The sequence below is a fragment of the Heteronotia binoei genome, chromosome 12 (genome assembly GCF_032191835.1).
Source record: "Heteronotia binoei isolate CCM8104 ecotype False Entrance Well chromosome 12, APGP_CSIRO_Hbin_v1, whole genome shotgun sequence".
Taxonomy (NCBI): domain Eukaryota; kingdom Metazoa; phylum Chordata; class Lepidosauria; order Squamata; family Gekkonidae; genus Heteronotia; species Heteronotia binoei.
This window is the reverse complement of record NC_083234.1, coordinates 47,766,425-47,778,996: the sequence shown is the minus strand read 5'-3', so window position 1 is coordinate 47,778,996 and position 12,572 is coordinate 47,766,425. Positions and strand designations below refer to the sequence as shown.

The 12,572-nt window shown below is 39.5% G+C and overlaps 1 protein-coding gene across 1 annotated transcript; it reads left to right on the top strand.

The window, feature by feature from the left end:
* Nucleotides 1–843: 843 nt before the first annotated feature.
* On the top strand, nucleotides 844–4,950 carry BMP10 (bone morphogenetic protein 10). Its single transcript, XM_060250955.1, has 2 exons — nucleotides 844–1,298; nucleotides 3,600–4,950. Exons 1-2 carry the CDS (start codon nucleotides 992–994, stop codon nucleotides 4,541–4,543), a joined length of 1,251 nt encoding a protein of 416 aa, XP_060106938.1. The 5' UTR covers nucleotides 844–991; the 3' UTR covers nucleotides 4,544–4,950.
* The last annotated feature ends 7,622 nt before the right edge of the window (nucleotides 4,951–12,572 follow it).

Sequence of the window (12,572 nt, the reverse complement as noted above, 5' to 3'; positions counted from 1 at the left end):
ACAACCAGTTTGCTTTCCTTTTAGATGGGAGCACATTGGCTGCAGAAAAGGGCTGGCGATTGTTGGAGGTTACTTCCATCCCTCATATGAGACCTGCAACTCTGGAAGGCTCACGGCTTATCTGCCCTTCATCCAGTCCAGCTTCAGCTGTATCAAGGGGGTAACCACCTGCTAGGCCCCAAGTGTTAGTGGGCAATGGTGTATCAGCCAATTTCCTACAATAGGAGGAAGTGCCTGGAAGAACTACATGTGGCTCTCAATCCTTCCATAAATAAAATGGCCATCAGTGGCTGTTATCTTATATAGGGAACATTTATTTTGAATGAAGATCTTTCCTTTGGAATGTCACATTTCCATTTTCTAAACATTTGCCACCCTCTTTTTATACTAATTTAAAGGTTTCTGTGAAGATGGATGAACCTGAGCCAAAACATTTCAAAGAAGGTCTACTTTCTTCTGTTAAATAGGTCTTGTTTCTGTTAATGCTAGCAGAAACTTGTTAACAACATGGAGCAGGGAAGTGGTGTTGTACACATATTTAGATGAAACTGTAACAAAGATACATGGTTTAAAAATGGCCAGCCAGGCCAAACAAAGCAAACAGCAAGGGAAGGGAAGGAGAGTCAAATCTTCTGCAGAAGAGAAAAAGTTGCTTTATTTCACAGTATCCAAAAGTGGAATGTTTACAAAATGCTCATTAAGAGAAAGGACTGTGAGATAGCAACAGAAAGCTGGTGAACAGCTTACACTGGAGGAGATAAGGGAGCTACCATAGAAGACAGAGCAAACCATATCCAATTACTAAGACCTCAGTGAAGGGGGGATGACAGAGGGGGAGGGAGACTGATCACAAGTTTCATGCAAAGAGTTTCCAAACTTGTCAACTGTCTGTGACACAAGCTGTATATATCCATTGCTGGGGATGCAACAGCCACTTAGACAGCACCAGAGCTAAAACTTGTTGAGTACTGTGGCCAGCTAGAACAAAGGAATGGATTCTGTAGCCTTTCAGATCTGGGCAGCCCTTACTTTTTTGGTCCACCTTGCAAACTGTAGTCCCATAATGAGCCTAGATGTACCTCTTTTGGAGGAAGACATGCCATTTTTTGATGAACAGGATGCACTTCTTCAAAATTTGCAAAATGCATTGTTGAAGGCACTTAACCTCTCAGACATTCCCACGCAAGAAGCAGTCAAGGTGGACCCTCCAGAATATATGTTAGAGCTCTATAACAGGTTTGCCACTGATAAGACATCCATGCCATCTGCCAACATTGTTAGAAGCTTCAAAAATGAAGGTAAGTTCTGAGATCCTCAGAGGACCAAGCATGTTTTTCAACTATTTTAATCCTCATCTTTGCAATAATTACATTATGACTAGATTGTATAGATGAAAGAGGACAATTGTTAACTTGAGATCAAGGGAAATGTTTGAGACACAATACAAACATAAATTAGTGGGTTTTCTTGCTTTATGATGAAATGTGAAATGATCTGCTCAGCTGGTTGAAGTTCATACTGCAAACCATTTGAAGCAGGAGCTGTTTTCTAGATCTTTCATTGCATGGCCCAGCTCTGATTTTTTTTAAAAAAAAAACATTTTTGGATGCTTTGATGCTTAGATTTTGGGAATTAAAACAGGGAAAGGGATCTTATCTGTACCACATTTAAGATGACTGTACTACAGAAAGAATTTTTCATCTAATTTAGAAGGCATCACAATGGCCAAAACCCACTCAGAAGTTCTCTCCAGCATACGACCCATAGAAATCATTGGAAGTTTCTTGCAATACAATTTTGGTCATCTTACACATCTTCCATTGATTTCAATAGCTCTTGGGTGCTAAGAACTTCCAAGTGGAGTGTGTCCATTGATTGGATATTTCCTTGTGATCAAATTTACATCAACTAATGGCATTTGTAGGCATTTTATATAGAACAATGTTTTAATGGTGGATAGGATGATGCCTGACAAAAATGCTAAAAGGAAATAAAAATCTGTTAAATGTCTGGGTAAAAAGAAATGAAGAATCAGAAAGTTCTGTTTAAGGCTTTGCTGCATGGAAATAGAAGAATGAAGAATTCAACATGTAAATAATTATATTTCACTTTTTAAAAAAGAATGGCATATTTTATCTATGCATGCATCTTAGATGTTGGTGATGCTGGAAATCTACATGGGATGTGTTCATGATTGATAGACTATTTCAGTGTAGATTATGGAAGTCAACCAAACTAAACTGACTTAAAACTTAGCATTGTGTTTTAATTGGTTTGTAATGTAGGCTGTTATTTGCAAATGCCTGTCTTTAAAAAATAATAACAACAACAGTGTGGCATGACAAACAGGTATTGTGGCTTTCTAATATGACTTAATTGCCACAGTACTCAATAATAACTAAGCCATAATCAAAGACAAGATAATTGAATCCTTCTTTAGGTATGTGCTTCAGTCAAAAAGCAATAAGAGTTTTTATAAACAAGGCCATACTAGACATATCTTCACACATCTGTGGACAGAACCCTTTTGTTAAAGTAGAAATAGCAGCTGGGGGTGGGTCTGAGGAAAGGGAATAGAAGGCTTTAACTCTGTACTATTTTCTCAACTTTAGTTGATCTCCATCAGTGGCTCTTTGCAAACACAAATTCTAAGGAGCCAACTGTAGGACAAAAGTTCTAGGGAGCCAACTGTAGGACAAAAATGTTAAACCACTTCCCCCATGCCATATTCCCTGTCTGATCCCCATGCCACGGACTGCTCTTTCCACTTTAATAAAATGAAAATCCATTACTAGCTTTCTCATCACATCTAATTTAGCTCGTACTAAAATTTTTATAACTGCCCAATCCATAAACCATTTCAAACTTACTCATGAGTCACCATGAATTTGTTTAGATCAAAATGTTCCACCTTAAGCATCTCATAGATCAGGTTGTTAATTGCCCATTGCTGCAAAACACACATATACATTACAAAATTATAATGGAATATATTATGACATGACAATTATTGAAGTAAAGAGAGCACTCATGATACGCTTCTGCACCTAGATCATCTTCTTGAAGTTTTTAAAATGTACCCCTCTCCACGAACCAGTACTGTCAAATGTCTTTCACTGTATTAAGTAATTTCTACAGTGACCATATCAGATGTTGGTTCACTGCTCATATTATATTTTTTCTATTTGTGACTTGATTTATCTTTCCTAGGAAAAATTGATTTTACCAGTTATACATTGTTTCAACTTTCTTGTAGAAATTTTCATTGTAAGCTCTTAAGGCAATTGTGACACAAATTAGTGGAAATTGCTTTCCTTTTGCATTGACCTTACTCCATTTTTTCTATGGCCACTAAGGCGATAATATAAAACAAAAATGTCAGAGTCCCAAAAAAGCAGAAGAAAAAGAAGAAAAAAGTCTTAGAATTGATCCTTGCTAAACTACTATTCCCAAGTTTCTTGAATGAGAGCCAAGGTGGATTCAATTTGATTTAAATTTGTAGTATAGACATGCCCTAAGCATACAGCCTCCTTATTGGGTGCATGTGCTCATACATTTACAAGACAGAAGTGTAATAAATATTTATTTTTAATCCCCAGAGCAGATTTTGTATCCTGTCCACTTCAATGGAATACGGAGATACCCTCTTCTTTTCAACATCTCTATCCCTCGCCATGAAAAGATAACTATGGCTGAACTGAGGCTCTACACCCTGGGGGAAGATGCAAGAATGCTTTATGGTGGTTCAGACAGGAAGGTCACCATTTTTGAAGTGCTGGAGAATGAACATGGTGAAGGGAAAAAGAAAGGAGAGAAGAAAATGAAAGTGCTGGCATCCAGACACATTCACAGCACTGACAATGAATGGAAAACATTTGAGGTCACAGAGGCCATCAGGAAATGGCATCACTCAGACTCAACCACTCATCGGCTAGAGGTGCAGATTGAGAACAGAGGGGGAGAGGAGCCTAATGGAGGAGTTAAAGTAGATATAGACATCAATGTAGAGGCCAAGAACGAGCCTTTATTAATTGTATTTTCAGATGACCAAGGCCATGACAAGAAAGAGGGGAAGCATGAATTGAATGAAATGATAGAGCATGAGCAGATGCAAGATCTTCAGGACCTGGACATGAATGATTTCTATACCAGACCCAGCGAAGAGAAGCTTCTTCAAATAAGATCCAACATCATATATGACTCAACCTCCCGCATAAGAAGGAACGCCGGAAGCAGCTGCAAAAGGACTTCACTCCTTGTAGACTTCAAGGAGATTGGCTGGGATTCCTGGATCATTGCTCCACAAACCTACGAAGCATACCAGTGTAAGGGAGCATGTTCTTACCCTTTGGATGATCAGGTCACAACCACCTATGCCATGGCCCGGACTTTGGTTCACTTGAATGATCCCCAGAAAGCTTCTCCAGCCTGTTGTGTACCTACCAAGCTGGCTCCCATCTCTTTGCTTTATTTAGATAAAGGTGTGGTTACCTACAAGCTAAACTACGATGACATGTCAGTATTGGAATGTGGCTGCCGATAGTAGCAACACACCCACTTGCATGGCACCTTTGGCCTTTGAGTATTTAATTTGTCCCATCTGTAAATTTGTACAGTTTTGATGTGTACATATTTAAATAAGCTTATTTAAATGAGGCATGTACAGATAACTTGAAGCAGAGGGAACAGGCAGCAGATTAGAGGTGATGTATATTTGGACTTATTCACATGATTCAAAGTTGACAACATAAAGGACTTTGTATTGAGTGAATTGGCCCTTTGCTACCTTCTTGGCTTGGGTGAACAGGGTTGTGCTTTATGCAATTTTATACAATCACCAGAATCCAGTGACAACTGTGTAAGTTTTTAAAAGTGTACAGCCTAAGGCAGGAAGTGGCGGTACTCTTTGCATGTCTCCCTACAAAATGAAACCTCCCCAGAACACTGCAAAATGGCATGTATCTTTGGACGTTTGCCGCCTCCTTCCCCAACAAGGTCAGAAAGCATTCTAATATTCTCCCCCCCCCACCCCGCCCCATCTGAAGTGACCTAATCAGGAGTTACCATTGGAATCTGCAGATTGCATAAAGTAAACTTTGAAGTCTGAGACGCTGACAGTTATTTTCCACTTACTTCCATTTTAGCAAATATCAAAAGAACAATTAACAGGTTCTTGTGAGCTTGAAGGATTCAATAAGAATTGTCTCAGTGGAACAACAATGCATTCAGAGAAGGGGGAAACTTCATGATTTTTCAGTGGGCTCACAGATGAGATCCTCGTGTTATTTCACTTTGTGTTTGTGTGTGCAAAAACTGTGCATTTCTTCCTTGTTTCAGTGTTAGGCAAAAATAGTTTCTTATTAGTCAGCCTGAACTCAGAGCCAAACTAGTATTTTTACTGGTAAATAGCAGCTATGATGTGTGTGATTTGAACTGAAAATGTGGTATTTGTGTGAAGGGAGGGGTTTAAACCACACATGAAGCTGCTATATAATTAATCAGACCATTGGACTACCCAGATCAGTATTGTTTATTTTGAACAGCAGCAACTGTTTTGGATCACAAACAGAGGTCTCTTGCCTACTACCTAAAATTTTGAATGGAGATGATGTGGATTGAACCTGGAACTTTTTGCATTCAAAGAAGATGAGCCACAACCCCACGCCTTCCTTCCATTTTCAAGACCTCAGTTTCTCATTTCCCAAAGCCTCTTATTTGCCCCAACTATCAGAAGCATACAAGCACCTTGCACAATGAAATTAAATATACTTGGGGTGTTTGCAAATGGCAGGTGGTTCATACCGCCTTACAGACAAGTATCTACTACTGTTTAAGCTGGAGACTGCAGAAACAAACCCCTTTGTTGAGATTCCCCTTTGAGAGATCCAGGTTCCATTGACTTCTGCAGTCTCCTCTTTCAGGTATGATGATCAGAGACAGAAAACCACTGAATAGCAGCTGCTGGAAGTCAGATAAAAGGAGGAGATCACCTTGATGCCCTATTTAGGAGATATTCAAAAGTCTTTGGCTACCCATTGTTGGAAACAGAATTCTGCAATAAATGAACTTTTGGTCACATCCAGTACCATTATGATCCTATATTGCAGCTCATTTTCTCCATACAGTTTTTCCCAGGTGTACATACATTAGGCCAATTAATAGGAGCAACTATGAACATGTGGCCCTCAAATAAGTAATGTGCTTTGCACCTTAAGTTTCTAAAAGCGAAGAATTATACAAAGCGTAGTCATCTATTGGCTAAATCTGAATGGAACTCCACTAGAGACAAAGAAAAGGACTCCTTATGAGGATGTTGAAGCTAGAAATTCACAAGGCCATTCTTTCCACCCCCTTGCTCCACTTCAGCCATATACGATGGAGTCACATGTCATGTTTCCGCCACTCTTCCCCAACAAATCGCTGTGATAAGAAGGTGTTGGAGCTGAGAAACAATAGACCTGATGCTTTATTTATACTAAGCTGGAAATTTGTCAGATTCCTTGCAAAGTGTAATTGATGCTGACTCTCTGCCCTTAACTACAGTTGACTGTACTGTCCCCTGCCTCCATTTTACACTTTTAAGGCAAAGCTATCTCCCCAGAATGCGATAAGGGACTTGTCTTTGAGAGAACTGACTATGACTCTTCATGGGAATCAACACCAAGGATGCCACCAAGGACTAATTCAAGCCAGCTTTTCCTACATCTGCACAGCCATTATTTATTGATCTATTTATTGACTGCTGTCCTTGTAATATACTGTAGAATACAAAATGTTTTATTTTTGTGCTTGTATGAAAACACACTTAGAAAATCTTATGTATCAAAACATAATGGAGCTGAATGTTAACTGCTGCAACAAATGCACAGATTTTCTCATTTTTTTTTGTAAATACATAATTGTCATTTTTTAAAATTTCTCCATGTAATACAAACTATAATGACATTCAGTATCTAATAGCTTTTTTTCTGGCTAGCATTAAGTACTTGGATAACACAGGCAGAAAACTAAATCCATGCACACTCTGTATCTTTCATCCCACAGGTTTATGGTTAACTGATGCCACCACCAGACACTAAACCTGGCTGATAATGTTGTCAAAGTGTTGTAAGTCACATTCTCCCAGACACTTCCAACTTGATCTGGAAGTGGTTGCTGGATACATTTCTTAGTTGCTAAGCAACCACAGTGCATGTCACAGCAAAAAAAAAAATCTAGCCAGTGATTAATGGTGGTAGGACAGGTAGGAGTAGGGCTTTTTTTTGTAGAAAAAGCCCAGTAGGAACTCATTTGCATATTAGGCCACACCAAGCCAGCTGGAACGGCATTCCTGTTCAAAAAAAGCCCTGGGTAGGAGAAGAAACATGCTAAATAATCACATGTAATCTGAACTGACTCATCTGTCTTAAACACCACCGTTTGAATACAATGTGCAGGTTTACTAATGAAGGAGTATGTTGCATCATAGCCTAGTATCAACTGGGAGGATTGAGGAACAAGATCCTTATAACATGTCACTGGACAACAATTCAGGAAAGCAGAGAGAAATTGAAGTGGAAATGCAAGGCCAAGTGGACTTATTGTACAGGAACTGCTACATCATATATCATGACTGCATCTGAGACTCTATTAGTCTTCATAATTGTCTCTGGACAATATATCCCAGCTTGGGATATATGACCAACATGTGTTGATGGTTAGACTAGCATTTTAATTTTTTAAATTTTGTTTTAATTTACTTTAAAATTGCTCTAAACTTGTGTGTTATGAGTTATAGGACTAAAGACACTTGGCTCATAGTTCATTTTCTTAACAATTATGATAGGTGAAGCTCCAAAAAACATCAAAGGTAAAGGTAGTCCCCTGTGCAAGCATCAGTCATTTGTGACTCTGGGGTGACAGCATATCACAACATTTTCATGGCAGTTTTTTATGGAGTGGTTTGCCATTGCCTTCCCCAGTCATCTACACTTTACCCTCAGCAAGCTGGTACTCATTTTACTGACCTCGGAAGGATGGAAGGCTGAGTCAACCTTGAGTCAGCTATCTGAACCTAGCTTCTGCCAGGATCAAACTCACGTCGTGAGCACAGCTTGGACCATAATACTGCAGCTTACCACTCTGTGCCTTGGCCAACTTTAATTTATGTTGACTTCTTGCTCATGGATGGTTGATGAGATTTTACCAATGGGGAACTAATAGTTCAGAGACAGTCCATTCAAGACAAAAATATCAGCTTGTCTAGAGTTCTACATTGGGGCAGGGGGAAGCAGCAGCTTTTGCATTAGAATTGACAGCAGTGAGATTTTAGTGACTGGCTTGAAGGTCTATGACTGGACTCAAACTTCATTCTGTGATAGGCACTGTTTGCTTTGCAGACTAAGGCTGTCTGCCTAGGGCCTTTGCAATAATTGTTTATAGATACACACACTGAGATTCTTCATATTCAATGGGCATAACAAGTTTCCATAAATCTGCATTTTTGTTCATTACACTGTGCAATTTAGGAGTGTTTAAATCACCCCTAGAACTTCTGAAGTTTGCTGAGCAAACCTTTCTAGGGGGAAATTGCTATAATGTAAACAGTAACATCAGTTTCATAAGTATGGCAATTTTAAGCCTACTTCGACATACTATTCTTCCAAAAGCTCCCCAGAACTCTACACTTGGACATATTTTTATCACATATGCTATGTATGTTTATAATTTTAGTAATCAGTAATTGGATTTTTAAAAAATACTCCGCATAATAACATCACAGAGAATGGCTAGCGTTACTATTTGGCAAAGTAGTTCTCAATCCACAAAAGTTTACACTGCAACAAATGTGTTGGATGCCACAAGACTCTTGCTACAGCAGTATGTGGTTTGCATGAAATACTGAAGTATTCACTATCACAGAGAAGTTAAAGTATCTGCTTGGCCTGAAAAACTGCAGTTATGGACTAATAGCAACTTTTTTACATGACTCAGTTTAACATTATGTCAATAGAAAGAGAGAATGATGGGTCACTTACTATATTGGGAACACACGCACCCCACCAGCCCAAGACAGAAGCTTTGTTTATTATAACACTGCTCCGTCTTCATTAAATAACTACCAAAATGTTAGGAGAGAAAAAACTTCCCACAAAAATGGTTCAACAGTATCTTTAAGACACAAGAGAATTACAGACTGAGGCAATGTGGAACAGTCTGCCTCATCCAGAGAAGCAAACCCTCTTTATAATAGTGCCAACAGGGACTAAGCACTGGTATTCAGAGGTCTGCTTTAGTCACCCCAGCTAGTAGCCATTGATGGACCCCTCTTCATCATGAATTTGTTTAATCATCTTTTAAAAACCATTTATGCTAATTCCCATCTCTATGTCCTCTGGTAATAAATCCCGCAATTTACCGTAAATGATGAGGAAACCTTGAAGCAACTGTTTGGCAAAGTAGTTCAATGAAGAAATATTTCCTTGTCAGTCCTGAATCTATTGCCTGGCTATCACTGAGTGCCTTTGAGGTCTAATATGGGAGATGGAGTAAAAATTACTTTTTCCTATCTTCTCTAAGTTATGCATACATCTCACTCAGCCTGCTGGGAATTTTGTTTAGCAACAGAAGTCTCTTAGGCTCAAACTACATGAGACTGGAGAGGCTTAATTCTTTCCTGGTACATAATTTTCTTAATTCCTCCAGTACTGAGATTTGCACTACTAGGAGAAACAAAGGTACCATACTGGCAAGAAGTCATAATCCAAGAATATAGGGTTGCCATCCTCTAGGTGGAACCTGGACTTCTCCCAAAATTACAATGGATTTGATTAATTTAGATTTGTATGCTGCCCTTCTCTGAGTTCATAGATTCAGGGTGGTAAACAGAAAACTGTACAACTTATCATTAAAAAATTAAAATAGGCAAAAATAACATCAGATGGCAACAAAACAATCATACAGTATGCATTACTGTCTCGCAAATAAGCAAAAGAAAGCAGGGTGGGGGAGAGGGGGAGACTGCCAGCAGTAAGGTGGTACCCACTGCTATCCTCAGCCGAAAGCCTGGTGGAACATCTCTGCCTTGCACACCCTGAGGAACTGGATATGGCCCCTCATGAAACATCTTTTTAATGTTGCAGGAGACAGCTTTTGCATTTTAGCTCTTTATGAAGTCACAGTGTATAAAGCACAGTGATCTTGTCCAGCTTTCATGTACTGAAATGGGGATTATACATGAAAACTTCCTACTGGATTTTACCCCAGATCAATAAATGGAAGGGGTACCCATTGAGATTTTCCTTCTCTGACAACAGAATGTCTCAGAGCCACCCAGACCCAAATTCATGCAGCCTTTAATATAACTTGAAATCTCACAGCAGCTTGCTCTGCCAGTGTCACTGGTGGTTCTGCCAACAAAGTTAAGAAGGGCATGAGCTGAAGTTTCTGTTGAAAAGTTCTGTGTTGAGTTAAATTGGGAGGTTTAAGACTTAAGCAGGGCAGTCTCTACAAGTACCAAGCTCAGCAGCTAATGAACATTCCCAGCATACACTGCTTTCGAGTTTGTTGTCTTTTGCTGTAGCAACTCCTTATCTTCACAGAGATTAAAGTATTTCAGATCACTTGTTGCAAAGATTTATTGTGGGATTCATTTCCTAAACTGTCACCACTAGCTAAAACAAAGTCAAAACCTGGAGCAAGATTAAACTACACTAGTACAAATACAATTACACTGTTACAGCCAGTATCCTGGGCTAAATTTCGGACAGAACACATAGCTTCCTTCCCTGCCAATGAGACAGGAGGTAGAACCATTATTTGCCAGAATTTACTGTAGCTTGTTTATTGGGAAGTAAAGACCCTGTTGAACTCAGGGGGCCTTACTTCCCAGGAAACATGCACAGGATCCATCCGGCTGTGTGTCTGTTTTCAGAAAGAGCAGTTCCAGAGACAGTTGTAGGAGCGCAAAAGGGAAAAGATGCAAGGAGTTTGTAGAATTTCCTTCACCAGATTTTCCTCCATACAGATGAGGCTCCTTCCAGATTGAAATTAAGTTTATCAAAATAAGATTTCATCAGCTTAAAATGTATAAAAATAACCAGTGCAAGCCTTACAATAAGTCAATTGCTTTACACATTTCTTGGTCAGCCCCTTCCAGTGAATTAACAGGATCAAATTTAAACAAGTTGTAGTATCCTGGCCCACATTATCAGGAAAGGATTGACCCACTTAATGATTTCAGATGATTTGATAAGAAGCATTGCATATGCATTGGAGAACTTCAAGGAGGCTTTTAAAGGCTTACAAAGGTGTAACCTATGTGTCAACAGAAGGGCTTGCAGTGCAGTTGTAGAGCTCATGCAGAAGATCTGGAGTTCAAGCACAGACTTCTAACAGGTCCCGGAAAGGGCTTTTTTCTGCTCATGATCCCAGAGAGCTGCCATCAGTCAGTGAAGACAACACTGAGCTTGTTGGACCAATAGCCTGACTCAGCAGGGCTTTTATTCTGGCAAAAGAGATGCCAGAACTCTCAAGAGGGAAATGAAGGAGAAACTCATTTGGTGCTGCTGGAGTGCCAAAACTGAATGTAAAGGACTAGGACTCTTGTACATATCTATAGGGGCTGTAGGTTTGTCTATAATCGGACTGTCTGATTTTCCAGCTCTCTTGACCCATTGGACAGACACTATAAACACATAGTATGCATATAAGCTCTGTGCATACAGTCTAGTGAGCATATATAGGTTGGAGCTTTCTGCAGCAGAAAAATCAGACATGCCCTAATGTCACTGGAGGGGGCTTGCAACATTTCTTTTAGCAATTGACCTCCCTTGATCTAGATTTATACTTGGTGGGATTCTTTTAAAATGGGGGGCAGTCCCCATCAGCAGCTTGAAGAGCTACAATCCCCATTATCCACTCAGACTCATTTTGCAGTGTGTATAGATTGTGATAGTGGTGGTAAGTGCCATCAAGTCACAGCCGACTTATGGTGACCACATAGGGTTTTCAAAGCAAGGGGTGTTCAGAGGTGCTTTCACATTGCCTGCCTCTGCATTGTGACCCTGGACTTCCTTGGTGGTTTCCCATCCAAATATTAACCAGGATCAACCCAGCTTAACTTCCCAGATCTGATGAGATCAGGCTAACCTGGGCCATCCAGGTCAAAGCATACAGACTGTACCTGCTTTGATAAATTTTCTTTGCTGTAGGGGCCAGCCCCCCAAATTAGGAGTCAGCCTCATTGTTCAGCCTCCAGGGCTTTGTATTTTGGTTATCATTTTATTATCACCATCACAAAATCCTTACCTCTTCACAATTTCTTGTCATTTATTAGAGTAATGACAAAAGTGTTGTTAACATGCAAGTAAATATAATTCCATTACTGTTCCATTTAGTTGAATAGCGGAGCCAGTATAGAAAGCCACTGATTTAAAAATGCATTTGTCCACCACCATTTAATGGGATGAATTTAAGCTTACTTATAAACAAGTAAGGGCAAGAAGGCACATTCTTTTTATGTGATGCAAAATGGTAAAAATGCTTTGTATTTCCAAAAATAATTGTTAAGAGGCATGAAAATAAAACCATTA

Coding starts and splice junctions, on each gene's coding strand:
- BMP10 (XM_060250955.1), top strand. CDS start 992: ATGGATTCTGTAGCCTTTCAGATCTGGGCAGCCCTTACTTTTTTGGTC. Junction 1,299..3,599: donor TAGAAGCTTCAAAAATGAAG/GTAAGTTCTGAG, acceptor TTTAATCCCCAG/AGCAGATTTTGTATCCTGTC.